General features: G+C 57.2%; 12 protein-coding genes and 1 non-coding gene across 13 annotated transcripts; 6 read left to right on the top strand and 7 right to left on the bottom strand.

Annotated features, from left to right (window-relative positions):
- Positions 1-577: 577 nt before the first annotated feature.
- Positions 578-1350, top strand: MKK02DRAFT_34195 (HAD-like domain-containing protein; the record flags this gene model as incomplete). Its single annotated transcript, XM_053088867.1, has 4 exons — positions 578-647; positions 852-914; positions 965-1133; positions 1179-1350. 4 exons carry the CDS (start codon positions 578-580, stop codon positions 1348-1350), a joined length of 474 nt encoding a protein of 157 aa, XP_052946948.1.
- A 492-nt stretch (positions 1351-1842) lies between these two features.
- On the bottom strand, positions 1843-2508 carry MKK02DRAFT_34194 (uncharacterized protein; the record flags this gene model as incomplete). Its single annotated transcript, XM_053088866.1, has 2 exons — positions 1843-2411; positions 2463-2508. 2 exons carry the CDS (start codon positions 2506-2508, stop codon positions 1843-1845), a joined length of 615 nt encoding a protein of 204 aa, XP_052946947.1.
- A 104-nt stretch (positions 2509-2612) lies between these two features.
- On the bottom strand, positions 2613-5313 carry MKK02DRAFT_37421 (aconitate hydratase; the record flags this gene model as incomplete). Its single annotated transcript, XM_053089648.1, has 8 exons — positions 2613-2980; positions 3030-3201; positions 3249-3676; positions 3724-3886; positions 3940-4152; positions 4206-4457; positions 4504-4980; positions 5023-5313. 8 exons carry the CDS (start codon positions 5311-5313, stop codon positions 2613-2615), a joined length of 2364 nt encoding a protein of 787 aa, XP_052946946.1.
- A 353-nt stretch (positions 5314-5666) lies between these two features.
- On the top strand, positions 5667-7577 carry MKK02DRAFT_45881 (putative meiotic recombination-related protein; the record flags this gene model as incomplete). The annotated part of the gene is made up of 15 exons (XM_053093659.1): positions 5667-5687; positions 5847-5867; positions 5921-5944; positions 6012-6110; positions 6176-6289; positions 6370-6522; positions 6576-6664; positions 6719-6859; positions 6910-6968; positions 7013-7056; positions 7106-7180; positions 7250-7260; positions 7310-7344; positions 7399-7417; positions 7463-7577. 15 exons carry the CDS (start codon positions 5667-5669, stop codon positions 7575-7577), a joined length of 1020 nt encoding a protein of 339 aa, XP_052946945.1.
- Positions 7578-8654: 1077 nt separating this feature from the next.
- MKK02DRAFT_45880 (uncharacterized protein) lies at positions 8655-12753 on the bottom strand (the record flags this gene model as incomplete). The annotated part of the gene is made up of 4 exons (XM_053093658.1): positions 8655-9398; positions 9452-10803; positions 10913-12326; positions 12436-12753. 4 exons carry the CDS (start codon positions 12751-12753, stop codon positions 8655-8657), a joined length of 3828 nt encoding a protein of 1275 aa, XP_052946944.1.
- Positions 12754-12975: 222 nt separating this feature from the next.
- Positions 12976-15181, bottom strand: MKK02DRAFT_27749 (cytoplasm protein; the record flags this gene model as incomplete). Its single annotated transcript, XM_053087389.1, has 12 exons — positions 12976-13033; positions 13097-13273; positions 13326-13336; positions 13386-13475; positions 13521-13650; positions 13705-13749; positions 13801-13881; positions 13942-14514; positions 14604-14716; positions 14776-14882; positions 15005-15024; positions 15096-15181. 12 exons carry the CDS (start codon positions 15179-15181, stop codon positions 12976-12978), a joined length of 1491 nt encoding a protein of 496 aa, XP_052946943.1.
- A 347-nt stretch (positions 15182-15528) lies between these two features.
- MKK02DRAFT_45878 (Fcf1-domain-containing protein) lies at positions 15529-16575 on the top strand (the record flags this gene model as incomplete). Its single annotated transcript, XM_053093657.1, has 3 exons — positions 15529-15616; positions 15674-15763; positions 15830-16575. The coding sequence occupies 3 exons, from the start codon at positions 15529-15531 to the stop codon at positions 16573-16575; spliced, it is 924 nt and encodes a 307-aa protein (XP_052946942.1).
- Positions 16576-16869: 294 nt separating this feature from the next.
- Positions 16870-18314, top strand: MKK02DRAFT_27065 (putative asparaginase; the record flags this gene model as incomplete). The annotated part of the gene is made up of 6 exons (XM_053087300.1): positions 16870-16965; positions 17026-17254; positions 17306-17568; positions 17621-17720; positions 17783-18058; positions 18118-18314. The coding sequence occupies 6 exons, from the start codon at positions 16870-16872 to the stop codon at positions 18312-18314; spliced, it is 1161 nt and encodes a 386-aa protein (XP_052946941.1).
- Positions 18315-18442: 128 nt separating this feature from the next.
- MKK02DRAFT_26715 (Dihydropteroate synthase-like protein) lies at positions 18443-20807 on the bottom strand (the record flags this gene model as incomplete). Its single annotated transcript, XM_053087244.1, has 4 exons — positions 18443-19445; positions 19501-19980; positions 20020-20186; positions 20256-20807. 4 exons carry the CDS (start codon positions 20805-20807, stop codon positions 18443-18445), a joined length of 2202 nt encoding a protein of 733 aa, XP_052946940.1.
- Positions 20808-21072: 265 nt separating this feature from the next.
- Positions 21073-21156, bottom strand: MKK02DRAFT_t51. Its single transcript has one exon. It is a non-coding gene; the product is annotated as a tRNA-Met (tRNA).
- A 186-nt stretch (positions 21157-21342) lies between these two features.
- Positions 21343-22515, top strand: MKK02DRAFT_26012 (TFIIH subunit Tfb4/p34; the record flags this gene model as incomplete). The annotated part of the gene is made up of 4 exons (XM_053087129.1): positions 21343-21808; positions 21864-22243; positions 22288-22426; positions 22475-22515. 4 exons carry the CDS (start codon positions 21343-21345, stop codon positions 22513-22515), a joined length of 1026 nt encoding a protein of 341 aa, XP_052946939.1.
- Positions 22516-22918: 403 nt separating this feature from the next.
- MKK02DRAFT_45874 (uncharacterized protein) lies at positions 22919-23778 on the bottom strand (the record flags this gene model as incomplete). The annotated part of the gene is made up of 3 exons (XM_053093656.1): positions 22919-23390; positions 23438-23709; positions 23755-23778. The coding sequence occupies 3 exons, from the start codon at positions 23776-23778 to the stop codon at positions 22919-22921; spliced, it is 768 nt and encodes a 255-aa protein (XP_052946938.1).
- Positions 23779-24123: 345 nt separating this feature from the next.
- Positions 24124-27003, top strand: MKK02DRAFT_45873 (WD40-repeat-containing domain protein; the record flags this gene model as incomplete). The annotated part of the gene is made up of 4 exons (XM_053093655.1): positions 24124-24399; positions 24451-24630; positions 24675-26279; positions 26323-27003. The coding sequence occupies 4 exons, from the start codon at positions 24124-24126 to the stop codon at positions 27001-27003; spliced, it is 2742 nt and encodes a 913-aa protein (XP_052946937.1).
- Positions 27004-27912: the final 909 nt, after the last annotated feature.

The following is a 27912-nucleotide window of genomic DNA, read 5'->3' as shown; positions in this document are numbered from 1 at the left end:
TTCCAGGCACGGTTTGAGATGCCACGTGGCGTAAGGAATGTGGAGCCGGACCTCCTCTCGCGGCCGTGACAGATCCATCTGCCCGCCTTAAGCTTCATCTCAGGGCCTGCATCACTCCCGCCAGCAGCTATGGTGCTGGCCACTATCGCTGGACCATCTCGAAAGATGAGCTCGAGAGCCATAGATGCCGCGCCGGTTCGACTCGTGCTCTTCGACGTATTCGGTCAGCAACTCATTCCACGATATCATGAATCCTGAACACCAGCTCAGATTTACAGATACGCTATGCACCCCTCGCTTACCGATCCACGAGCAGTGCGTACATACGACTGGCCGAAGGGTCCGCTCATCTGTATTCATAACTTCAGATACTATGAAGAAGCCATTCGAGCGGGGATCCCCGCAACGTCGATCTCCGCTTCATCCGTCCGCGCAGGTTTCAGGCCAGGTCGGTACCACATATGACGTCAAGAGCGGCCGATCGGCTGTATCATAGATGAAAGAGCTGAGCAGTCTAGCATTCAAGAAGGTCTCAAATGACTTTCCCCTCTACGGCAAGAAAGCCAAACCTCACGCAATGTCGCCTGAAGAATGGTGGACCCGACTCATCCGAAGCTGTATGGCGCATGCAGGCGCCTCGCACGAGGGTGAGTGGTCATACCGGCTCCTCGGGTGTGATGGAGCGAGTATGTCGCTTACCCATTGTTCCAGATCTGGACCGCTCGATGCCTTCTTTGGCTCCAAGACTGCTGCAGCGCTTCGAAAGCGAGGAAGGCTATCGCAACTTCTCGGACACCCTTCCCTGTCGTATGTCGGTCAGCCACTCGGACCGGAGCTCTACTGACGCACAGTGGAGAAGCTGAAAGCGATGGGGATCAAGACATCGGTCGTATCTAACGCTGACCCACGGATACGTGAGCGATGTCTTCCATCTGAAGCGATAGTTAACGCTGAACCTTTTCAGTCAAAACACTCGATGCCCTCCACATACTCCCACTTTTGAGCTATCCTCCAATTCTATCGTGGGATGTCGAAAACTCGAAGCCTGATAGACGGATATACGACCACGCGCTCGAGTCCTGCGGGGAGACTGACCGCAAAGGCGTACTGATGGTGGGCGACGAGCTCGAAGCGTGAGTATTCCTCCCCAACCCAGTGAGAATCCGCTGATCCTTTAGAGACTATCGGGGAGCAAGAGCTGCCGGTGTCGCAGCTAGACTGATACGTCGACAGGGCGAGTGGAGCGATGGTGCAGCGAGAGCTTCCGATGAATCGCTCGAGGATGTTGAGGTCGTGAGGTCGCTATACGACATTATAGATCATATCGAGGAGCGAAATAATGTGAGCTAGTCAGATGCGGCGAGAGCGGTCTAGTCAGTAGGTAAGCTCAGCATACTGACCGACCCTCGTGAGCGCAAAGCCGGTCAATTGCGGTCGCTTGTGCGAGACTGATATCCTACCGTTATCCGGAAGGCCAAACACTGGAGTATTCCGTGGGGATAGATCCTTTCTTTCGCTCAGATCCTTTCCTGTCCTTAAAGCTCCGCCATCAACAGGCCGTATCAAGTACTCATTCACCCCCTATGCGCCACTCGGTACATTTCAACCTCGACACTGGAAACCATGGCAGAGATTCCCATCAACGCCGGCCCCAACGACTACAGGTCACTGCTCCTCGAGCCTACCGTCGGCTACGCCACTCACGTATCTACCCTTTCATTGACTGATCTGACGGGGTTTGGCCAGTACATCAAGGATGTACGAGGCAAGATCTGCGCTACTGCTCAGAACCTCAACGAGCCATCATTCGACGCGGTGGCAGGAATGCGAATCATGTCTGCGCTACAGATCAGAGAGGACATCGCACAATGGGTCAGCCCGCCGAAGGGTCGCCACCGCAACAGTGACCGAGATTGTCTGCAAGGTGATCCTGAGTGCTCGATTGGATGAAAAGGGGTGAGTACAGGTCCGAACCCCATTCAGATTAGCGCTGAGCATTGGTGTAGCGTATTCGGCGCGTTCATTTCGAGCCCGAGGGCGAGTGAAGCCCTGCCGGATGACATGGCCGGTTTTGCGCTGGCCCTGCGCGAGAGCAGCTCGGTCGAACCCTCTGCCCATACCATGTGAGTGACACGATATCCCGATATTGTGAATGATAAGGAGTTCCGAGACGCTCATGTGACAAGCGATCTCTGCAGCTCGGAACCTGCAGATTTCCTGCCGTCCGGGGATTGGGAGGCTTCGGTGGCAGGTCTCCTTCAGTTCGACCTCGCCGTCCCGCGCTCTTCCGTCCAGGACCCGCAAGACCCTGAGCATGGCAGCCCATACACCCGCGTGCAGCTGGCACAACTGCTGAGCACCGCTGCATGGGCCAGTGGTCCACCCGTCGCTGATGCTGACGAGGACGCTGTCTGACATTCAGCGGTGCAGTATCGTGCTATGCATTGAGTGGATGCGTTAACGATTATCAGTCCCATACGCAATGCCTGGGCCGGGCGCCATGTTCATGGCATCGGTCCAACAATGTGTCATGCTCCCACAAAAATCAGTAGCCTATATACAATGACGCCCATAAGATCTTTAAAGACAACATCTACCCCTTCCAATTCCCCTCAAGCCCGCCTCGCCTGCTCCCCGATCCAGTTAAGAGCACTCCCAGCCCTCAACCACTCCACCTGGTCCCTACTCATCGTATGTCTCGCCCTGACCTCATACTTCTCCCCACTCGGCCTCGTCACCTCCAACACCACCTCATCTCCCTGCAGCGACCCATCCAGCAACTTGTCCACGCCGCGGGTCACAATCTTGTCAAACGCGGAGATGCGCGAGTAGTCGCTCTTGTCGACAAACCAAAGGGGGAGGATACCTTGCTTCTTGAGGTTGGTTTCGTGGATCCGGGCGAAGGAGCGGGCGAGGATGAGGGCGCAGCCGTAGTAGCGGGGTTGGAGTGCCGCGTGTTCACGCGCGGAACCTTCTCCGTCTGGAACGTCAGCTGAGACCCTAGGCCAGCCGTGGAAGGAGCAGCTTACAGTTATCGTCGACGACCAGCATCCAAGGCTCGTTCCGCTGCTTGTACTTCTGCATGGTCTTAGGGATAGTGTCCTCCCCGTTACCGTCGTTGGCGATGTTGATGTGTCCGCCTTCGTCATTGACAGCGGTCATAAGGGTGTTTTCAGAGATGTTGCTCAGGTGACCCTTGTACTGGATCGTCAGCTCAGATCCCGTATTTCGGGAATGATATGGCACACCTTCAGCCAAGCACCAGCAGCAGAGATATGATCCGTCGTGCACTTGCCCCTCACGCGCATCAAACACGTCAACTCTGGTAGCTCTCCCTTCCCGCCCTTAAAGTTCGACGCAAACGGCTCCAACACCTCCAATCGCGCCGAGGTAGGGCTGATGGCAATCTCTGTCTCTCCGCGGGGTACAGGTGATGGCGAGGGGGCGTAGGACAAGTCGCCCGGTGTGTAGCCGGAAGGAGGGAGGCGATCGCCTGTAGGTGGGGAGAAGCGGAAGGGGCCAGAAGGGGTGGGGATGGAGTCGGTGACGGGGTTGAAGTTGAGGGAGCCGGAGAAGGCCATGGCGGTGACGATCTCGGGGGAGGCGAGGAAATTCATGGTTCGGAGGTTGCCGTCGTTACGAGCTTTGAAGTTTCGGTTGAAGGAGGTGAGGATGGCTGGGGAGTCAGCTGATGGATACATCGTACCGTTTGAGACAGCTTACCGTTGTCCTCGCCCTTCTTCTCATCTCGCTTCCATTGGCCGATACAAGGTCCACATGCGTTGGCCAATACAGTCGCGCCGACGTCCTCCAGGGTTGACTGCAGCCCATCCCGCTCAACAGTGGCTCGGATAAGCTCAGAACCAGGTGTGACAAGGAATGGGACCTAAACGTCAGCTTTGATCAACGACGCCAGTCTTCCCTGATTCTACAACTGACCTTGCTCTTAAGACCCGCATCTTTCGCCTGTTGGGCGATACTAGCTACTCTCGACATGTCCTCATACGACGAGTTGGTACATGATCCGATGAGGGCAGAAGAGAGGACGGTGGGGTAATTGTTCTCGGAGAGGAAGCCGGGGAAGGAGGAGAGGGGGGTAGCGAGATCAGGTGTGAACGGACCGTTGAGGTGGGGTTCAAGCTCAGAGAGGTTCTACTGATCAGCTCTATGTCGGAAGTCGATCCTGCTCAGTTTACAAGACTCACAATCTCAATGACCTCATCGTACTCTGCTCCCTCATCTGCCTGCAGGAATCCCTTGGATGCCGCCTCGTCCGCCGCCTGAGCGACCGGTCCTCGACCAGTAGCGTGAAGGTATTCGCGCATGTTGGCGGCGTAAGGGAAGGTCGAGGTGGTCGCGCCGACTTCGGCACCCATGTTGGCGATGGTGGCAAGACCGGTACATGATTGGGCTGTGACACCAGGGCCAAAGTACTCGAGTATCCGGCCGGTCCCGCCCTGTTTGATGAGCCATGCCCGTTCAGGCTGCAGAGGCACTACTTACTCGTACTGTCAACCTCCCCGCAAGATTCAAGATCAGATCCTTTGGCGTCGCCCACCCGCTCAGCTCCCCTGTCAACTTGACCCCCGTGATCATCGGCGCCTTGAGCTCCCATGGCGTATCCGTCAAAGCGTCCACCGCGTCCGCTCCTCCCACTCCAATTGCCAACATCCCCAATCCACCCGCATTCGGCGTGTGCGAGTCGGTACCCAGCATGAGCAGACCGGGAGCTGCGTAATTCTCCAGGACGATCTGGTGGATAATCCCGGATCCTGGCCGCCAGAACTCGATACCGTATTTCCGAGCTGCGGACTCGAGGAAGTCAAAGACCTCCTTGTTCTGGTCGATCGACTTAGCGAGGTCCGCGGAGGCCCCGACGGAAGCTTGGATAAGGTGGTCGCAGTGGATAGAAGCGGGAACGGCGCAAGTGGGGAGACGGCAGGTCATGAATTGGAGGAGAGCCATTTGGGCCGAGGCATCCTAGAGGTCAGTCCTGCTCGACCAAATGATCACGCGACTTACTTGCATAGCTACCCTATCTGGCCTCAGCTTCAGGTATCTCTCTCCCCTGATCTTGCCACCCCCTCCCAGGCTCTCTTCTGGGTTCCGCAGATGACTGTACAAAATCTTCTCGGCCAGAGTCAACTTGGTCGACTTGGGCAAGACGCGCCGGACCTGGTCCAGAGTCTTGAGGAGCCGTGGGTAGGGCGGCGTGATGGACGTGCAGTCCTTGATGGGAAGGGACGAGGGGGTGGCGAATGACCGTGCATGGCGGACTGTGAGCCTTGACGTGCTCGCTGTGGACCGCAGCATGGCTGATGGAGCTGCTATAGCTATTGTTGTTGATGAGAGATTGCAGAGCTGTGAGTGGTCGCTGAACTTTTCTGGCGGTGGTGATGGTCGGCCGGGAATGATCGGCCGAGCTCAGCCGAATAATGCCGTAAGACTGGCCCGGATAAAAGCGATTTAATGCTGGAACCGGATTATTTTTGGGTGAGCCTCCACTCGCCACGTCCAGCGCACAGACAGTAACGCGTTGGGTGACTGTCTACATTAGGGTGGGAGGGGGTTCTTTCCCTTCTTCCCTTCGTACTTCATCCTTCTAATACTCTCTCTGCGCTCTTTCTTCATACTCAGACCTATCCCAGCCAAACAATCAGCTCACAATGTCTGAGAACGGCGATGCTGTACGTGATCCCCCTTCAGCTCGCTACTCGTTCCTGCCCTACAGCTTCGAATCATTACTTCCTTCCTCCTTCTTCCGTCATGACATCATGTCCTTATTTACCTCCCCTGTCTCATTACTGAACTCGAAGTCTCGTTCGAGGTAAAGCTGACCCACGTAGGAAGCCATGAGCGAGTATGCAGTAAGCTACGACCTGACCTCGGGGTCCAGAGAAAAGCTGACTTCCTTCCTCAGTCCGTGGACGACCTTCAGTCCCACGTGAGTCTCTTCTCCTTCCTTTGCTGTCCGTTTGTTCTGCTCCGGGAAGCTCAGCTGACGTACTTAGGGTATCAACGTCCAGGACATCCTCAAGCTGAAGGCGGCCGGGATCGTCACGGTGCTGGGTGTCTCTCAGACCACCAGGAAGAACCTTCTCAAAATTAAGGTGAGCTATCAAGAGCACGTGGATTACCAAGCGATCCCGGTATAAAGCTGAAGCTGACTTGACAGGGCTTATCAGAGGTATATGTGGACCAGCCACTCACACGAAACTTTCCGAAAGCAGCCGCTGATTTCCATCAGGCCAAGGTGGAGAAGCTGAAGGAAACCGCGACGAAGATGCTGGTAAGTCAAGAGCTATAGACTCTATCGCTACTTGCTCAGACTGTTGTCTGAAGGGTCGTATTCAAAAGCTCATTACACAGCCTCCTCTTTTCCAGACAGCCGCCGAAGTATCCGAGCGAAGGCAGAACGTCATCCATATCTCAACCGGGAGCAAGACGGCCGACACCATGCTCGGCGGCGGAATTTCTACTCAAAGTATCACAGAGGTCTATGGAGAGTATCGTACGGGGAAGGTGAGCTTCCGCTTCCTGCCAACATACCCTGTGGACCCAGCTCATACTCTCAGACCCAACTTTGCCATACGCTCTGCGTTACGACCCAGCTTCCAGAGGATCAGGGTGGAGCTAGCGGAAAGGTCGCCTACATCGATACAGAGTGAGCTAGGTTGTCTCTTTAGAATGTCCGGAAGACGATAGCTCACACCATTAGGGGTACCTTCCGTCCAGACCGTGTCCGAGACATCGCGGACCGCTTCGGAGTCGAGCCTGAGATGGTCCTGGAGAACATCCTCACTGCTCGTGCTTGGAGCTCGGAGCAGCAGTGTGACCTTCTGGTGGAGCTTGCTCAGCGGTGAGCTCATGATACATGGCCAAAAGTCGAACTGGAAGCTGATGACATAGGTTCGTTGACGATCGGAGCTACAAGCTGCTTATTGTCGATAGTATTATGAACCTCTTCCGTGAGTCATTTGAGGCCAGGCTGAGAGATCGTGCTGATAGACAGGTCAGGACTACTCCGGTCGAGGAGAGCTCTCTGAGCGTCAGCAGGTGAGTTGCCGACTTGCTTCTTGCCCCGGAGCTCCGAGCTCATAAGTAGAAACTCAACCAGTTTCTCGCTCGGCTCCAAAAGATCGCAGAGGAGTTCAACGTCGCTATCCTCATGACCAACCAAGTCCAATCTGATCCGGGAGCAAGTTTACAATCGCTCGAGAGATGCACAGGACGAAGCTGACTCCTCCAGGCATCTGCTATGTAAGTCTCAACCTCAATGCGTCCATCTCGTTCTTGCGCTAATGTCCAGGTTTGCTGCTGCTGCGACGGTCAAGCCGGTTGGAGGTGAGTTGCTCGAAGCACGACGGCGATGACGGGACGACAGCTGACAACTTCCAGGACACGTTCTCGCCCATGCGTCAGTAACCATGCTCACCCCGCAGTTTGTCATACTAATAATCAGCTCCGCAACTCGCATGCAGCTTCGCAAGGGTCGAGGCGAAGAGCGTATCGCCAAGCTGCAAGACTCGCCTGATATGCCCGAGTCGGAGGCGGGGTACAAGCTGGCTAAAGGGTGAGTAACAACTTTCTACATCTCTACGGATCTTCACCGAACAGATTGAAGCTGACTGTATCAGTGGCTGGGAAGGTATATACTCTGCATGCCACTGTCATGCGGACCAGAACTGACTCCACCAGATATCTAAAGCCGTTCAAGACACGCATCATGCTTCTCCTTCCTGTACTTCACGACCCTGTACTATAATCAACCGCGACACCACCATGCCAATCACGCCCATCACATCCACCAGCACGAATCGAAAGTGTATATAGTAGCATCTCAAGTCCTCGTCCATCATGCCCGTATCGCTCAATACTGTATGTAGCCAAAGCCGTATCATCACCACCATGCATGCCATCATCGTCTCCCAGGTCTACCTGCCCATCTCACAGATCTGAACAGCTCCCCCTACTGTCCGCTCTGCCATGAAAAGGAACTCACTGATCATCCGATTGAGAGTCCCAAATCCTGCTTGCAGCCGTCTCCGCCTCATGGCTATTTCCACTATTGACTAGGCCACCTGTCATTAGTAGATCACCCAGACACACTGCCCCATCCCATCTTTCTCCCTTGTCGACCTCTTGTCCTCGCAGACCTCCCTGTCAGTAATGAAACGCGCGCGCAATAGCACACCCGACACCGCTATGACCCAGGACCCTGGAACAAGGAGGTACTGAACAGCCACACAAGCCAGCGAACCTTTCTAGGTTTCTGCGTCCTCGCCTCTGGTACTGATCAGTGTGGGATGGATGTACCCCACGCTTCAGTCCAGATCTCGTCGCCTCTGCGCATAAACCCCCTCCTGGGAATAGAGAAAGAAAGCAAGAGACCAAATTTCATTTTCCGCACAGATGACTCTTTCCCTTTCCACCACCGCCTTTGGCCCACTCTCGGCGGTTTTCTCCTTCCCGTCTTACTCCTCAGCAAATCTCCCCCTGAATAGAATTGTGTGATCCCTCAAAATTGAGCCACTGCGCCTATCCGCCCACTGCCCCTTCGCGTCAACTTCTTCCGTCTCCTTCCCCGTCCCATCTGCCCTTCCCAAGAATTCTTCCCCATCCAACGGATCCATCCCACCTCCTGTCCGTGCCGCTCACTTCCCAGCCCTCTTGTCCACCCACTCCCTAAACAGCCCATCCAAACTCCTCTGAATCATACCCACCGGCAGACTCCTCACAATATCCTCCACCTTCTCCCTCACCGCATCCCCCTCTCCCGCCTTATCCGCATAAACCATCGTGAGCCTATACATCTGCAGCACCGCGAGCGAGACATGGGTCTGATGGCTCGCGTACGGCGAGTCGGGGCGGATCGCACCTGCAAGCGACCCAAACCCGCCACCACCGCCGCCTGAGCCGCCGTGCCCCGATCCGACGGTCGGGTTCCGATCGCCCCGCGCGAGACGGAGGAGAATCTCGAGCAAGTCCGCGGCGTCGTTGGAGGCCGTGAGGGAATCGATGAATGCCCGACGATCGCCGAGGGTCCCGGAGGACGCACCGGCCGTCCAGCTCGTCAGAATCGACGAGAGCGTCGGGGCTGGATCGGGATCGACAACGTGGAGCCTTCCCCGCCAGCCGTCAGCGGTGGTGTCGAGCCGACGGGAGGAAAAGGTCTCAAAGAGCCACTCGTCGGCCGAGTTGGAACGGCACCATTTGGGCTCGCTCAGTGGCCGCTTCTTGTTGAGCCAAACGGTGATGGTCATTGGGCCTTGGGTGTGGAGTGGTGGTATGGATTCCGCCTCCGGTGTAGAGGTAGCATCGGAGGACGGGTAGATCTCGGCCAGGCGAGAAGCGGAGAGAGCGACGAATCGTTCGTCTGTAGAGTCGTACATTTCCATCTAAAACATCAGCTCCTGTCTGCCATACAAGATTCGAATTATGCGCAACTCACCAAGACACCCTTTCTCAATTCCCCTTCGACCTTCTCCGCCTCCCTTTCCTCTTCCCCTTCGACAGCCACCACCGGCTCCTCCTCCTTCAAACACACCTCAATCTTCCCTTCAGCACGATATATCCTGACACTCTCCACCGCCTCCGCATCCACACAGATCCGCCGACTGCTCTCCTCATACAGGATACTGATCCGGTTGACACTTGGTTGAGGACCGGCCGGTACCGCATCCACAGCGGGCGCTGAAGGCGCGGATGCCTCAGCGTCACCGTTAACAGTGGCTGTACCGTCCGGATGAGTAGCGTGCGAGCTGACGGAAGATCGCCGGCGTGTCCGAGTGGCGATAGGCTGTTCTGCCGTGGCCGGCACAGCTTCCGCTTCGGAGGGGAGGGCGGATATCGCGTCGACCGCGTCGGTAGCAGGAGCTTCCGCGCTGGGTTCGCCAACAGACTCCACCTGAGGTATAGCCTCGACTGCAGCTTCCGGTGCCTCAAGCGCTGCTTCCGCCTGCTCTCCCTCCGCCGCATCCGCGTCATGCCCGACATCTGTCCGCATCGAAACGTCGCCCGCTCCGGTCTCCTCTTCCGCACCCCCTGTCTCTTCATCCGCTGATGCACTCTCAGCCACCACAGCCTCCGCCACTGCCTCGGCTGCTGGATCGGCCTTCCTTTCCCCCAGCGCCCCACTCGAGTCAGCATCCGCCGGGATAACCGGTACCTCCCCCTCCACCACCTCAGCACCCGCAATCACCTCTTCCGCCGCCTCCTCCGTCCCAATCTCAGCCTTCACCTCCACTCCCACCGGCGCCTCTCCAACGACCGTCTCCGCCTCGGCACCCTCCGCTCCTCCCTCCGGTACCTTCTCCTCGGCTTCGCCCTCAGCCTGCGCCTGACCTTGAACAGACGGCGCCACACTGCTGCTCTCCCTCCTGAAGCGCTTGTTGATTCCCCGACGGATCGCTTTGGGTATCCGATCCAGTTCGGGTGGACTGTCAAAGTAGATCCGGAAGCGGTTTTGGGGTTCTTCGAATTTACTCAAAGGAGGTTCGGGTTCAGGTGTAAGGGTAGGGGCGGAGAGTTCGGGACTGGGTACAGCTGCTGCAGAATTGGGTACAGCTGCTGCAGAGGATTCACCATTTATAGTGACAGTATCACCGTCGACGGGCTGGGCGGTCTCGGTCGAATCGACAGGCTCAACCTTGACGTCAGTTTCTGCCGCAGCGTCCAGCTCGGGCTTGGGCAGATCGACCGAGCTGGGCGCGAGCAGTGCCTCCGGAGCGGGAGCGGCGGCCTCGGTCGTGTGATCCCCAGCGTCAAGAGCTGCGCGCTTCTTGCTCGAGCCTTCCGTTTCGTCTTCTGCACAGTTGATGGTCACAATGGAAAGTAACGTAGAGGGGTAGTGGTGGTGTGAGAAGAACCGTGATCAGCGCTGGCACCACCGTAGACATAGAAGAACACTCACCGCCATCCGGTGTCTTTGCTTTCCGCTTCTCACCCCTCTTCTCCTCCGCTTCCACCGAGCCGACAGCTTCTGGCTCCTTCCGCTCCTCCTCTTCCACCTTGACTTCCACTTTCTCTCCTTCCTCGCCCGCCTCCTTCTTCACCTCGACCTCCACCTCTTCATCGGCCTTCTCATCCTCCTCCTCCTTTGGCGGAGGCGGATGCAGTGCCCTCGCCTCATCTTCGACCCAACCCCACTTCCACCCCTTCCCCTCCGCCTCCTCCGCCGGCGAGCCCACTCGACTGATCTGTATCCCGACGATTCTGAAATCCGTCATGGTCGTATTTGCTCCCTTCTCCTTCTCCCTCCTCCGCTCCCTCTCTTCCCGCTCCCTCTCCACGCCCGCGGCGTACGCGCCCCTTCTTCCGCCCAGTCCAACCACTGCCGCCCCTCGGCCCCGTCCAAAGCCGGACATGCCCGCTGGGCCCCTCGGTGCTCCTGGAACATGTACACCTCCTCGTCCACCCCGGCCCGCTATGCCGCCTCCGCGCGCGAAGGACGGTCCGCGAGGAGCGATGATGCCCGGTGGAGGAGGCCCGCCCATCCCGAGATGGATCGGCGGCCGGACGATCGGCGGGGTTGCGGCAGCGACAGGTGCTCGTGCTGGTCCGCCAAGATGTATAGGTCCGCCGCCGACAGCTATGGGTGGTCTGCCTGGAACAGCTCCGAATCCGGGTTGACCATTATTGATTCCCATGGCTCCTGGCCGAGTCGCGGGCGGGTACATCCCCGGTGCACCTGTAGCTCCGCCTCCCGGACCGTCAAAGCGAGGCCGCTTCGCTGGTGGAACGCCCATACCGCCATTCATGGGCATGCTGGGCGCAGGAGAGGGAGACATGCCCATCCCTGGCGGACGGGGCGGGCGGGGCTGGTATGGCCTGACCGGACTGGGATTCATCCCCGGCCGGAAGCCTGCTGTGGGCGGCTGTTGTTGCCCGTAGAATGCCTGCTGAGCTTGCGGCTGCTGAGGGTATTGTCCAGCCTGGACAGGGAACGGCTGGGCAACGGGCGAGTTGTAGCCGTACCCCGCTTGAGGCTGCATGGGCGGGCGATACCCCTGCGCTTGCTGCTGCTGCTGTGGTACGGGTTGCTGAGGACCGTAGTTGGCATATTGTGGCTGACCGGGAAGGGGTGCACCGTACGCGCCAGCAGCGGCCGGCGGGCGAGGTTGCTGTGGGTATTGGTAGGCCCCGTAAGCCTGCCCTGCTTGCTGTTGCGGGGCAGCTTGACCAGGTTGCAGATGATTCGCGTGGGTGGCACCGGCACCGTAGCCGTAGTTTGCGTACGCGGTGGCTGCTCCGGGAGCTGCAGGGTTGGGGGAAGTACCGACGGCTTGAGGTTGGGCTTGGGCGTAAGGATTGGGTTGGCCAGTTGCCTAAAAGACATCAGCCAAAGCTTCCGCTGCTCGTTCAGACTGTTCCATCCCTACACTCCTCTTCGCTCCCCCGCTGGATACCACGACCTTATGCTTCGGAATGACTTACCTGGTAATACGCCGCCCAAGCCGCCGCATGCGCCGCAGGATCCACAGCCTGCGGTCCGCCCTGCTGTCCCCCTTGCTGCCCGCCATACTGCTGTTGCTGCTGCGCTTGCTGAGCAGGATACTGCTGCTGCCCATACTGCTGTTGCTGCGGGACCTGCTGTTGCTGATACTGTGGCTGTTGAGGATAGCCCAGCGGCATCGGTCCAGCAGGTAAGGGCGGAGCTGGGCCGGGAGTGGATCCGTAGCCCCCGACGTTGGGTACGCCGGGATTACCTGGTTTGGCTGGGAGCCCGGTGGGGCCTAGGGGCCGCTTGTTCATTGTGATTTTTGGTGATGGAGCAGAGATAGGAGAAGCAGACGTTTTGATGGGCGAGATATAGGTCGAGGAGCGGATTTTTCCAGGTGAGGGACCAAATAAGGTTTGTCCTGCATCACGATCGGCCGCCTTCTCCTGCATGCCAACCGTGTGCTAGCGATACAATCAGAGAGCTCCGTCATCTATACATATCGTACAGGCCACAGCGACTAAGACAACCTTCATCTACGAGAAACTCAAATCGACCAAAATAGTGATAATACCCAACACAATCTCCAGGGCACTATCTCATCAGCTCTGTCCGCGCACGAGTCCTTATCTGCCCGAATCCCAAAGCCTGACTCACATGAGGATGATGACAATAGCCTCTAATCGCTCGCCATGACTGCTATTCACACTCTCCTTGAGCAGCTTCAACATGTCCTGTAGGACGTCGACACGGGCATTGAGCAGGTCGATACGCTGGGAGATCTCTAGGTAGGATCGGGCGGCGGCGTAGAGGGGTTCCAAGTCGGGGAAGGTCCTGACGATGTCAGCTCACGTCCTATTGGACAGGAGTCGAGACGACAGCTCACCAGAAGAATTCCTATGATCATCAGCTACTGCCTTACAATGATTCAGCCCCAACAGCTTACCGGTGAATCCAGAATCGACCCGACCAAGTTAATATTTATCCTCAGAATGAAGAGATTCCCAATCTGCTTCATAATCTCACTTCTTGGCAACTATACTTGTCAGCTTGTGAGCCGGATGGCGGCCAAGCAGCTCACCCCGATCTTGCCGGTCTCAGACATGCTCTTTGGGATATCCTTGGTCTGCTCGATTGTGCTGCTGATCAATTCCTCGAAGAGCGAGATTTTGACGGATTGCGAGAGCGCGTGAGAGAGGGCGAGTTTCGTCCTGTCAGGTCAGCTTGCGTTCCCGCTCACAGGATGTACGGGGCGTCCAGCTTACATATACGATGACCCTTTCCTGAGGGTGATCACATCATTGTATATGCTGCGTTTGTCAGCTTCGCTGTCTCACCGATCGAGATGAGTCTAAACTGACCGAGAGTAGTCAGCATAGTAGAAATTCAGGTCCTCCATCTCGATGTCCTCGTGACTCAGGCGCTCAACCTCAAATTTCTTTCTGCATGATGTCAGCTCATGTTCCTCGCGGACACCGCGGCTAAAGAAGCAGACAACTCACAAACTCCTCAAGAACGCCTTCTCCTCCTTCTCCGTCATCCCCCAAATGACCACCGTCCCATACTCAAACAAAAACACATCTGGCACCCACTCCTCCTCTTCCCACTCATCATCACTCTCATCCTCATCTCCCGTCCCCGCTCCCGGTCCATACTCTTCCGTCTCTTCCGACGTCTCGCTACTTTCCCTCTGTACCGACTTTCTCCGCCCGCCTGCTTTCCCACCAGGGCCTTTACTGAAACCCGTCTTGCGCCTACTTTCCCGCTTCTTGCTCGAAGCACCATTCTTCCACCCGCCGACGGAAATGACGCCGCTTTCTGCCTCGCGCTCGGCTTCGTCGGACCCATCGTTCAGATTCAAGAGATCGCCTTCGGGAACGTGCGTCTCGTCTCGGTATTGAGGCTGAATGACGGGACTGCTCATTCCGTTGATGTGGCCCCGGAAAGTTGAGGAACCGGATGGAGGGGGGAGGTAGGGTGTGTGGATACACTCGGCGTCGAATACGCGTGGGTGGGTGCGGTACGAGGCGGGCCGAGCGGCAAGGTGCGCTTGGATCGCGGGGAGGTTATATGAACTGCGAAGGTCAGATTATGGCCATCTGAATTCTCCCTCTTGGCACATTTGCCAGTCGGTCGCCGATGTCTACGCAGACTTGTCACTCACGCAGCAGTACAGAACGCAGTCACCCTAGGCAACTTTGCCTTTTCCGTTTTGGTCAACTTTTGGGCATCCCGCCGAGCCGTACCCGCCGGGATCTGCGATAATGGCGTGTAGAACTAAATCATGGTCAGCTGATAGCCCCAGCTCTATTGCATGTACTGGCCAGCTATCTCACCTCGACGCCTTCCCCATCATGTCGATCCTCAGGCTCAAGCCTGTCCTCGTCCTCATCCTCTTCGGGAATGGCGTACGTGTCCGGCTGTGTCGGGAGGACCTTCAACTCTGCAGGGTGGACACAATAGCGGATATGACAATGAGCGCAAAGAGAGTGGGAAAGAGGAAGAGAGGGCTAGGTCAGCTCGGATCTTCTAGACGTCTGACGCTTCTGTACGAAGAAGACATACTGCTTCCCAGCTTGGACGTTCTGACAAATCAGCTGGATTCTCGCGTCGGTATTCATCTGCTGCTGGGAAATGCCAGCGGACAGAGACGTACCGCATAGGCTGCCTCATTTCTCTTCTGGGCTGCGAGGGCACTGGGGCATATGGCAATGGCAGGCCATTTGGGCGATTTTGCGACATTTCGACGGCGCTTTTCTCCCGGCAGATCGTTTCTCTGGCGACTGATACGTCTATCTGACCTGTTTGTAGGTCGATCTGTACAGTAGAAGTGGTAGATAGTAGAGCTATAGAGGTAAGAGTCAGAAGTCGGAGGTTGTGAGCCAAGAGGGTGAGAATGAGGGACACCTATGACGTGGCTTTATTGTGTGTCCCTTTATCAGTGACGTGAAGATGATATCGATGAGATTTTGACCGACACCCATGTCCAGCTCTTACATTTGGATTTTATACTTACGCTAAGCATTCACGACGCCTTGCTAGACTCTCCTCACTCGCCCAGACGTCACTGAATAAGGAGGATCGACAAGATGCGCCAAAAAAGAGCGAAAACCTACAAGCGGGTGATGGCGCTATACGTCCAAACCTTCAATTTCAGACAACCATTCCAGGTGTTGGGTGAGTGATGCTGCCTTCCAGATGTGCATGGAAGGACCGGAGCTGATTAGATCGTAGTATCAGATGATATACTTGTCATGCCCGCTGCACAACAGCTTGATATCGTCAAGTTGCTATCTACCTGCGTTCAGGCCGAGATCAAGCCTAGTACGTTGAAGCGGGCTTGGCAACTGTATTGGCAGTAATCATAGTCCGGCGAAGCTGACGCTTCAGTGATCACGCAATGCTGTGTTGAAGCTCTCTACGCACTCGGTCCCTCGCACCAACGCACCACAAATCTCGCAAAGACCCTTGAGCGTCGACGGTGCAACCACCGGACCGCCCTCCCCTCAGACGAATGCCTCGCGGACGTCATTGGTACCTCCAACAAACATCGCTATGTCCTCGCTGCACAATCGGCCGAGCTGCGGGAGAAGATGGATAGGATACCCGGCGTACCCGTTATTCACTTCAACGGGCGGGGAGTGGCGGTCCTCAGTCCGCCGGGTGTGGCGACTGTCAGGGAGAAGGTGAAGGGGGAGGAAGAGCGGCGGCTTGGGGAGAAGGCAGCAGAGGAGGGGATGGAAGATGGGGCGAATGTTATCGGGGCGCAGGCGGGGAGTGTGGCGGGGCCGAGTGGGAGAGGGAGGAAAGGGGCGAATCCGAATCCTCTTAGTATGAGGAAGAAGAAGGTGCCGGTCGCTGCAGAGGGGCCCAAGGCGGAGGGAAGTAAGAAGAAGAAGAGGGATCGGAACGAAGAGGAGGAGGAGGATGCAGAAGAGGAAGAGAAGGGGGTGGAGGCGGCAAACGAGGGAGAAGAGGCGGGAGGGGCCAGTCGGAAGAAGAAGAAACGGAAGCGGAGAGGAAAGGGGGAGGTGGCGCTTGCGATTGAGGAGTTGAACGCGACGGGTCTGGGCGGGGTTAAGCCAATAGCAAAGGGCGGGGACGAGAGCGGAGGGGAAGGACAGGAGAGTGATTGAGGAGCAAGGTAGAAGTAGGATGTAACGAGCCTGATGACCAGACGGGAGCGCCAGCGTAGCCTTGATCAGTATGCTAGCTGGCTGAGGCTGTGATGAGCAGGAGAATTAGCTGTGGCGGTCGGCAGCAGGGGCTGCCTCGGGATCGCTAGCGCCAAGACGTTGGAGGCGTTTCGAATTTCCCATCCGCGTTTCAGATTTTCGAATCCATCTCAAGCTCGACTTTTTTGCGCCATGTAGCAACCGCTTCTCTACGCTATCCTCTCATAGCTAGTCCCAGCCAAGATGGCGCACAACATGTCCCGCTCGCGTACACCGACACGCCGAAAGGTCTTGGTCATTGGGACAGGAGGCACCATCGCGTCCGAACCGACCGAGACTGGATTTTCACCCGTACGCTCTTGATGTCCCTTGGTCGTCCCCGGCCTGAATGAGATGAGCTTACTCCTGTAGCTCCGTAACGATGCCTTCTTCCGCCGTATCCGACAACATCCCCTCCTCTCCGACCCGCTCTCGCCTTCCCATGCCGCCTTCTCCGAACCGGTCGAGACGGTCCAGATAGGCGCGAATACCCGGTACCCCGCGCTAGTCACGCCGGCCATGAATGATGTGGGGAGTGTGGTGGAGTATGAGATACTAGACTTGGGTCTACATATGGACAGCAGCGAGATGACACCGGCTGGTAAGCCCTTTTCAACGTTTCGCGTTCATGGGGCGGCCTTTAACGGGGCAGAATGGAACACCATAGCCGCGCTCCTCTCGGATAATTGGGACCTCTACTCGGGCTTCATCGTCCTATCCGGCACCGATACCCTTGCTTACACGTCCTCGATCCTTACCTTCCTGTTTACGAACGCTGGCAAGCCTATTGCAGTGACGGGTGCGCAGATCCCACTCAGCCAGCCGAGATCGGACGGGTGGGAGAACCTGCTCGATTCGTTGGTATTCGCAGGTGAGAGTGGGTGGGCAGGTGTCGGCGTTGTTTTTGGACATCAGGTGAGCTGATCCTACGTGGACGTCCTCCCGCCCTGGCATAGCTAACGCTCAGGTACTCATGGGATGCCGAGCGACCAAAATCTCCGCCAACCTCTTCCACGCCTTCCAGACTCCCTGCGTCCCACCTCTGATCAACATGAATGTCAAAATGAGTAAGTCTCCACCACCTAATCTCTCCCCTTCGCCTTCTTGCCATCAGCTGATCCTACACTAGCAACCGACCAGAACCCTCATTTACGACACCGCGACTCGGCCCTTCCCCCACGCACAATCACCCTCCTAACCACACCCACCGTCCTCTCCTGCCACATCTATCCCGGCATCACCGGCTCGCTGCTCTCTGCCCAGATCGCCGCTCTGCCGGAGTGCCGTGCGGTCATTCTGTCAGCGTATGGGAGTGGAAATCTGCCGATCGGGGAGCGAAGCGGGGTGTTGGAGGCGCTAAAGGGGGCGGTGGAGCGGGAGATCTTGGTGGTTGTGATATCGCAGTGTGAGCTAAAGCCTTGCCCAGCTGCTTGACGCAGGGTACAGGAGGAAGCTGACTCGCAGGCTCCATACCGAATGTGTATCCCCTGTACACCCAGGGACGGACACTCATCTCGATAGGCGTCCTGCCGGGCTACGACCTGACGCACGAGGCGGCATTCGCAAAGCTACTATGGCTTGTGAGCCGGAAAGACTTGAGCTTCAAGCAGAGGCAGGAGCTATTTGAGACACCAGTTGCGGGGGAGATGACCGTCATATGATCTATCCTCAGGTCGTTTGAAGGCTAGTATCCGAAATCAGACATTCTTGACCCTACATTGAAATGCAACGTCTACTGCCGCCTGACGAGATCTACACCAAGATGTACCAAGCCCAACGTCCACACAACCTACTCTGCATCCCTTATCGCCGCCATCATCCCCAACACCTCTCCCGCCGCTCTCACATCATGTACCCGCACAACATCCACTCCCATCCCTTTACCCATACACCAAGCCAACACCCCCGCATCCCCCATGCCCCGCTCACTAGCCACCTCCCTCCCGATCACCTTGCCCACAAACCCCTTCCTGCTCCCTCCGACCAACATAGGCAGTCCCTCCAGCCCACTCCCCGGCGCCGTCATTTCCCCCAGTCTCCTCAGAAGCACCAAATTGTCCGTTCCCTTCTTGGCGAACCCCAACCCCGGATCCAGGGTGATATTCCACCTCTTGACACCCGCTTTTTCCGCTCGGCGGACCATATCCGCCATTTCTGTCCGGACGCCGGGGACGAGACCGCCAAGCGCCGAGTAGTCCTGGACGTCCGAGGTGGTCATACTGCTCGAATCTCCCCTGGAGTGCATGAGCACCACGGGTACCCCCAGATCCGCCATCGCCTGCAGCATCCCCTCTTCTCGTCCGCCCCGAACATCGTTGATACATGATGCGCCCGCCTCGACCGCCGCGCGAGCCACGGCGGGGCGGTATGTATCCACACTGATAGGGACATCGCGTATCGCCGCATCCTCGTCTCCGAGAGCCCGAATGGCTTGAATGAGGGGTACGACCCGCTCGAGCTCTTCTTCCAGTGTACAAGGGGTCGAGTGGGGCCGGGTCGACATGCCGCCGATATCGAGTATATCTGGCGGATAGGGCGTGGCGAACATCTCGCGTAGAGACAAGATGACGTGTGGGATGGACAAATTGGACGGGGAGCCGTCAGAGAAGGAGTCGGGAGTGGCGTTGATTATGGCCATAATGAGGGGTGTGGGGCGGTGTAGGCGTGACGGTCGAGCGGGGGACGGGAAGGGGATAAGCGGGGAGAGTTGGGGAGGTGTCGTGCGTGGAAGCCGGGCGAGGAGGGTGCGGAGTGGGACACGGAGTCGGGGGTCTGTAAAGTCTGGTGCAATACTACTTGTCAGTTCCGCTTCGTCGTTTGACTTTCGTCGTGTACATAACAACTCACTCGGCGAGAGGGCGAAGCACAAACTCCCGCTCTGCTAATCCCCAGTGCGGCACCTCCAACCACCCCACCCCGTCCTCATCCTCCACATCCCCCTTCTTCCCAACCTTGACCACCTCCCCACCGTAATACACCAAATCCAAATCGACGACCCTCGGGCCATTCGTGAACGTCTTGGTCCGCCCCACTTCCCTCTCCACCCGCTTCAACACCCGTAGTACGCCCATCGCGTCCATCTCCTTTGTCGCTCGCACCTCAATAGCGGAGTTCATGAACCGCGCTTGGTCCTCGACGTACATTGGCTCAGACTCGTATATCCGGCCTGTACGGACCTGGGCGAGGCCGTATTTCTGCAGGAGAGAGACAGCGCTGATGAGGTGCGAGACTCTATCTCCAATGTTGGAGCCGAGGGCGATGAATATGCGTATTGGCCCAGAAGGAGATGAGGTTGCCGAGGTTGTGGGTAGGATGGCGGGCAGGCGACTAGGTCCGGCTTCCGGCTGAGCGGAGTCCTCCTTGGACGGGAAGCTGGAGCGGTGGACCGTAATGGAAGGCACAGCGAATGGCAGTGCTGACGGTTTACGAATGACAAGCTGTAGCTTCACGGGGAAGGCGAGCGATACGAGCAGGTGCTCCGCCAAAGAATGAGCGAGAGATTCAATCGTCCCAAAGCTGCTGTTCTCGAGGTACTGTACTGTCAGTCGTCTTTCAGAGGGAGCATGCCTCAACGTCATGCTGTCCAGCATGAGAATACTCACGGTAAGAGCAGTATAAGCGATATTCCTGTGCCCCTCACTCTCGGCCCATCCTTTGAATTCCAGATCCACCTCTAACCGCTGCCTCTCTGCCCTCTCGTGCGGATGCAGCCCAATCACACAGACCACCCCCAGCCCCTTAATCTTCATCGTCATCTCCTCCTCCCCTTCTCCCCCGCTCGCAGGCAGTACAGCCGAGTAGACTACCGACTGGGCATGAAGCAGCGCCCTCGGTAGTTCCAGCGATACCCCAACCGCCTCCACCGCGTCCAGAGCTAGCGGGACAGCTGCCGCAGCATGGATCACCTCGCTAGGCGTGCTGAATGTCCGCTTTGGGTCAGAGAGGAGCGCATAGACCTGTTTGCTGACGGACGAATAGTTGACGCCGAGTCCGAGCATACTGTCCTCGTCCGCCGAGACGATCCCGTCTTTGAGGTGGATGTCGAGCGTGAGCGAGATTGGACATGGTGGAGGGTTTGGCAGTCCGAAAGCTGACGGACCTAGGCCGTTGGCAAGATGGACCTGGAGATCATTGATAGAGATAGTATCGGACATTGTATTGGGCGAAAGTACTGTAGAGTGGAATGTCAAGGCAAATCGAGCACAAGGCCGGAATGGAAATCTGTTGAACTCCGGCTCAATCGCGCGCGCCTGCACCGTCGTTCGGCTCCTCACCATGAGGACTCCCCAGCATCATTCTCCGATGCGGCACCGGCAGAGGCCCTCCGCCCCGCGCACCAGAGACGTACCCCAAGGTGCAGGTCGATGCCAAAAGGATGAGCCAGCCAACAAGGGATGGCAAAAACAAAAAGAATATTCGTAACGCCGCCTCGTTTCGATCGAGGGACCCTCAGGTGACACTTTTAGTATGAGCCTGATAAACTAGCCACTGTTCCACGGCGTTCTGTGAAAATCAGATTTTTGCGCAAAATATACTCAGCAGACGAAAGATTGTGGGACTTATCGCTCGGGATCCAGACGAGATCTACCTACAACTTGCTTCCAAGACACATACGCTTTTCATCGTATAGCAGTCCTTTCAGCTTGAGGGGTCAGAGATGCTGTACAACCCTACCGCCCAAACGACAAGATGACGACCCCCTCAGCGTCCTTCCCGCGAAGTACGCCCCCCTCCCTCCTCATCCTCATTCTCGACATCCACCCCCTCTCCTGGTCCCTCCTCTCCTCTATAGAACCGCCCGACCCCCTCGACTCGCCCCCACCTATCGCCCCTGCAGAACATCATTATCTCCTCGCCCGAGCGCCTATCGGCCCCATAACACTCCCGGACTTTCTCAATGTCCTGCTGGTCTTCCTGAATTCGCACCTCGCGAGCAGGTGGGGTAATCGAGTGGTCGTTTTTGCGGCGAGCGCGGGCAAGTCCAAGTTGCTCTATCCTACAGCGGGGGGATATGATGGGGAAGAAGGACCGAAGGAGCGGCCGAATGTGTATAGTCCGTTTGGGATGCTGGATCAAGGGCTGGAGAGGGGACTGAAGGATATGATTGCGGAGGAAGAGACTAGGATGGATGATCAGGATGGAGAGGGATTGAATGGTGCGTCTTTTACTACCTACTGCTGTAAAGAGCCTGTGCGCCTGCTGATATATAGACCCACCCGCAATCGTCTCAGCAATGACCAAGGCTCTATGCTACATCAACCGTCACTCCCCTCCGCCCTCCTCTGAATCCACCGCCCCGACAAACGAGACACGTATCCTGGTCATCAACGCCACGCCCGGCGCCGGCTCCAATTCCAGCGACAACTCGTCAAGCACCAAATCAGGCGGAGGAGGGATGCGGGGCGGCTATGTCGGGCTGATGAACTGCGTCTTTGCGGCTCAAAAGGCAAAGATCCCAATTGATGTATTGACGTTACCGCCAGCGTCGACGGGGACGGAGGCCCCAATCTTTCTTCAGCAAGCAAGCCATCTGACAGAAGGGGTGTACTGGCGCTGGAATGGTCGGGGAGGGCTGTTGCAATATCTTCATGTAGGTTAAGTCTTCGGTACGCAGTGGACTGAGCTGATTTGCAGACAATCTACCTCGCCCCACCTGCCCTGCGGCAGACACCCTTCTCCCAGCCGCCGCAGGATGCGGTAGACTTCCGTGCGGTCTGTTTCTGCCACCATGACGTCGTAGACGTCGGCTTCGTCTGCAGCGTGTGCCTCAGTAGTACGTATTCTGGTTCCCCGTCAGCATACTCTCATGCTGATCATCTAGTCTTCTGCAAGCCGCTCCCAGTCTGTCAGATGTGCAAGTAAGCTCATACCCGACTAGGTCCCCCTCGTCGAGCTGACATGCAGGACCAAATTCCCCATCAAAGCGCTTCCCATGCTCAAATCACTCGCATCAGATCTCCAGTCGATACCCCTCCCGCAAACCATAGCGCCCCCGCAAGTCAAAGAGCGAAGCGAACCCAGGGAGAGAAGCAAGAAGCGCAAAGCCGACGAAGTCATTGTTGTAGATTAGATCATAGAGCAAGGCATGTAGAGGTACCCACTACTGAGAGTGTGAGGGATCAGCTTGTTCCAACACTGACTATAGCGGACCCCCTGGATCCTTCTGTCAGTGGGTTTCCAAATCTAGATCTCATGCCGCTAATGACTATAGACATACTCCTATACCATACTGACCCTACTGAGGCATGCCACCAATACCCGATGGCTACCGCCCAAACCCACCGCCTTCTCCCGGACCCATGGGCTGCCGCAGAATCCCAGGCGCAGGACTCCGCCTCACCGCCTGTACCGGCACCGGACTCAGCCCCGGCTGACCCGTAAACTCATCGTACAGCCTCCCAGCAGGCGGGATGGTCCTCTCCCATCCGGCAACAGCTTGGGTAGGTGTCCTCGCTCTCCCGCCGTTACTGTTTGATCGACTCGGTTCCCCTATACCGCCCTGCCCCGCTGTAGTCGCCGCAGAGGATCCGCCAAAGATACGCTCCCTCGCCAATCGGTACTCCTCCTCCCGCTCTTCCATCGTCTTTGGCGGCGTCTGCGTCCCGCCGCCGCGCTTCTTCTCGGCTCCGCCCGGCTGACGTCGAAGGATCGTTATACCCGGCTGAGGAATAGGGGAGGCGAGCGCGATGGATGGAGAACCGATAGCGGTGGGTAGAGGAGAGGGGAGGTGATTGTTGCTGACACGTCAGCTTGTGGGTCCCGCTCGCCGGTCAAAGGGACTAACGCTGCATCCCATATTTGTCGATTCGAAGCGGGTTTCGGACCCCTGAACCACTCATCTCCGCCTGAGCTACCCAAGGGGGATGACCTTTTTGGCTCATCTTGAGTATAGAGAGCAGGTCGAGCGATGTACGGCGTGGTAGCGGGTGATTGTCGGGACGGACCGGCGTCACCTGACGACGAGGTAGCGGGACGAGGTGAAAAAGTTGGCGCACCGGCTCGTAGAGAGAGCTTTGATTTCGCCTTTGCTTCGCTTAGACCTGAAGAGAGGTCCGCCTGGACTATGAGCTATTCGGCCTTGGCTACGGAAGCAAGACGCACCGTTTCCCAATCATCCTCCGACATGATGTTGAACAGAACCTGTCCTCCAGCCCTGCTCGCCGCCTAGATGTCTTTGGATTTTTCGCCTTTCCTCTCGATAGACCCTCCTAGCTGAGCGATGGCATGCCGGGCGGAGTATGAAGCTATCGCTGCTGCCGCCAGCTGCTTTGGGGTGATATACAAAGACAAGAGAGAAGGTGCTGCTGATCGGGATCAAACTCTATACCGTAGTCAGTCTAGTTACGTAACGGACCGGGCAAAAGTTCAAAATCTACCACGGATGTCACTCGACCATGTCCAGCCAGCCTCCTAAGCTATAACATACACCATACATACACCTACATAGCATACTAGCCGCTCAGGCACAAGATGCTCGTACCCAACGGCCAGCCGGTATCCACTACCTCGCTTCATCGGGTCCGCTTCTTTGACCACGCCCCTTCGCCCATCACCGCCCTCGCATTCTCGCCGACCCCTCTACCGGCCGCCTCCGACCCTGCTGCAAAGGGCAAAGCCAAGCAGCTTAGCCATGAGGCTGCGAATGAGCTTGGTGTGCTCGTAATAGCCAGGGAGAACGGAGAGGTAGAAATATGGGAATGGGTCGCTCCGGAGGAATCCTCGATGGGGAACTGGGTGCTGGAGAGGGTGCGTTGCTCTTGGAACAGGCATATTGAGGGCGCAGGCTGACAATCTCAGATATTACCACCCACATTGACACATCCGGGCGTATCACTCATGGCTCTTGTCATTCGTGATCCTTCTGCCTTCTCGCAGAAGGCATACCGAGTCCCCAAAGTCGCCGATCTGAGACTGTACACCTCGGGGTCGGATTCGGGCGATCTGGTCGAGCGGTGTCTGTCTACTGGGCGCATACTGGTGAGCTACCAACAAACAGAGTAGGATTGTAGCTGACCGTTCAGCAAGCATACTCTATCCCTGCACCACCCTTATGGGCCATGTCAGTCAGCCCCACCCACTCTATTCTCGCCCTCGCCACAACCTCCCCCACACTTCATTTCCTCTCCCTCACCTCTTCCGGTCTGGAACCACCTCCCGCCCATCTACTCCGATGCGAGCCGGTCCCGTCGCGTACACGAACCGTCTCGATCGCTTGGGGTCCGCCGCGCTTGGCACAGGACGGCAGCGAGCAGGTCTGGCAAGATACCTACTTTGTCACTGGAAATTCAGATTCCAGCTTCCGGAAATGGGAGCTGCCGTCCAGCGATCCGAACGCCCCTGGAGCGGGGCGGGTATCGATCAAGGGGCGATCAGTGGTGGAGAAGATCAAGGTGCAAAAGAAGGGAACAAAGGGGACTATTGTATGGGGCGCTGCGGTCCTCCCGGACCACACCATCGTCACTTCAGACTCACTCGGAACCGTCATTTTCTGGGACGGCGCCTCTCTCGCCCAAAAACAATCGTTCAAGGCGCACAAGGCGGACGGGATGGTCCTCATACCCGGACCACATGGAAAGACAGTATTTACCGGTGGACCAGATCAGCGGGTCTGCCAATTCACCCTCGTCAACGGGCAATGGCAGATTACCGCCTCGAAGCGACTCCACTCGCATGACATCCGCGCCCTCGCCGTCTTTCCCGCCTATACCCCTGCGCCTCCCGGAACCATTCCGGCCAACAACGAGGTGGCGCCCGTCCTCGCTAGCGGCGGTTGGGACATGAACGTCATCCTTACGCCTTGCGCATCTCCCGAGATCCTCGCGTCAAGGCTGCGCAACCCGCTCGGACGGAATAAGGGGCTTTCGCGGACAGTCTTTGAGGAGGCGTACATCCGGCGGATGAGCTACCTCGGCGGAGGCAGAGGTACCGGGCGGATCTCCATATCGACGGGATCGCGCTTGGTATTGGGGCGGAAAGAGCGGTCGGTCGGGATTTGGCGGATATTTGAGGAAGAGCAGGGATGGGAGAAGGTCTTGGAGATGGATCTGAAGCTGCGGACTACATTGGTCGCGTCGGCGATTTCGGACGATGGGCGCTGGATGGCGGTATCGGATCTATACGAGACCAAGCTGTTCCGTCTCACCACTTCCCCGGCCGGCACCTTGATCCCTCGCCGAATCAAGACTTTCGTCTCGACACTCATCTCGGCCGAGTCGACCTCGCATCTCTCGCTCGACACAGAAGGAACAGGATCGGGCATTCTGGTCTTCGCGCCCGACTCGTCTCGTCTTGTCATGGGCCTTGCCATCTCGGGACAGGTCCTCGTACTCGGTCTCCAGGAGGACGAGGAGGACGTGGAAGTCGCGGCGTGCTTTTCTCGGTCGGAGGCAGCCATGCCGGGGCGGATCATCAAAAAGGGCAAAAAGGGGAAGAAGGAGATGCCACCTCCGGATCTGCCGAATGGGGATGACGACGAGATGAATGGTGATGGCGGAGAGACCGTGGAGGCAAAGCGAAATGGAGATCTGGCGAAGGTGGCGTGTATGGCGGTCAGCAGTGATGGGCAGTGGCTGGCGGTTTCGGATCTGGGCGGAAAGGTGTCAACCTATAATATGGACACATTACGGGTAGGTCGTAACTTCATGAGCAAAAGACGTAGCTGACAAATAGCCACATTCGGTGCTGCCCACACTACCCCAATCCCCATTGGCTCTCCTCTTCCCCCCTACCCACCCTTCCCTTCTTACCATCGTCCTCCCCACTCAATCCCTATCCTTCTACCATATCGACGACCGCCGACTCCTCGGCTCCACGCCCCAGCTCGACATCCTCAACCGCGCCCTGCGGGACCAATTCCTCCCTATCCAATCCGCCTCGTTTGAGCCTTCCCGCTCCTCCCCCAAAGCCGCCAAGATCGTTATCTGGTCGAGCGACTGGGTATGTACCGCGCGTCTCGACCTCGACCTCATCGGCCGAGTGCGGAAACTAGGCAATGGAACGTCCAAATCGTTTCAAAAGAATCTGCGGCGCAAGTGGGCCGAAGAGGCGCGGGATCAGCTGGAACGTACTTCCGCTTCCAGTCCTTCTCTCTCTACTTCGGACGCCGCGCCGTCTACGCCAAACGGAGCGATAGGATCCCCATTATCAAGGCAAGTATCGAGCGAGCCTTCGGCGGGGAAGAGCTCGAGCGAGGATCCGGAATTCGCAAAGTTTACGCATGATCGCTTTAGGGCGGTGGCGGGGATAGAGTGGGTAGGGGAGGGGGAGATGGTTGTGGTGGAGAGACCAATGGGAGACTTTGTGGACGAGCTGCCGGCGATGTTCCATATGGGTGGGTATGGGCGGAGCTAGGTGGTGTCGTGAGTAGGTGATGATGCAGGATATCTTGGAGGAACAGGGACTTGAGCGGTACTGATATCGATCTGATCAATCAGTGTGCTTTCGTCTCACGTGGACTGATGTCGCTGTGCGTCTCGCAGGGGGCCTGCGCCCCCTTCATATCTTTTTGTTGACAATCGTGCAATCCGACACCTCCGCTTTCCTCGGTGCTCTGAGTGTGTGGCTACTGCTTCACCGAGCGCGCGCGGCCCCCTTGATAACGTAGGCGTGGCACACAACAAGGCATCATCAGGCCAGCGCCCGGATCCTTTGATCGTACTCTCCGGCGTAGGAAAATTGACCCCTGACGACTGAAACTGTATCGAAACTCACATGACAATCTCCGTATCCCAGGGAGCCAAAGGACAGCTGGTTGAAACTTGTCTCAACTCTCCGGCACTCACAGGGGGATGTATCACAGGCGCATCCCGCAGAGACTTCGAGTCTTGGGTACTATACCAGTTCCGCCCACTCCTGTTCACCGTGTCATACTTCCCTTCCCCAGCTTACAACGTATTCCACTCCTCCAGCCACCTTCACTACTACACCTCGCTATCCCATTCAGCCCCCCCCCCCCCACCCACACATACACATCTAGCTTTGACATCCTGCTGTACGATAACACAACATATCGCGCCACACATCCTTCTCCTGACGTCCCTACTCGACCGAGCATCGCGCCACAAAAGGATCGCGATAAGAGCATGCCTACGCCATCCTACACCAGTGCCTCGACCCGCGATGTGTCGGACCAGACGTACAGTACTACAGTACAGTATTCTGCCAAAGAAACCCACTTCTCGTCCGAGGAGGACGAAGGAAGCGACACCGAGACTCTTCGTGGTAGTACCCGTCGTCCACGTACAGGTCGCTCCGAAACGG

The sequence above is a fragment of the Dioszegia hungarica genome (genome assembly GCF_025882075.1).
Source record: "Dioszegia hungarica strain PDD-24b-2 chromosome Unknown MKK02contig_8, whole genome shotgun sequence".
In the NCBI taxonomy this organism is placed as follows: domain Eukaryota; kingdom Fungi; phylum Basidiomycota; class Tremellomycetes; order Tremellales; family Bulleribasidiaceae; genus Dioszegia; species Dioszegia hungarica.
The sequence above is the reverse complement of the archived record's forward strand: the minus strand, read 5'-3'. Positions and strand labels throughout refer to the sequence as shown.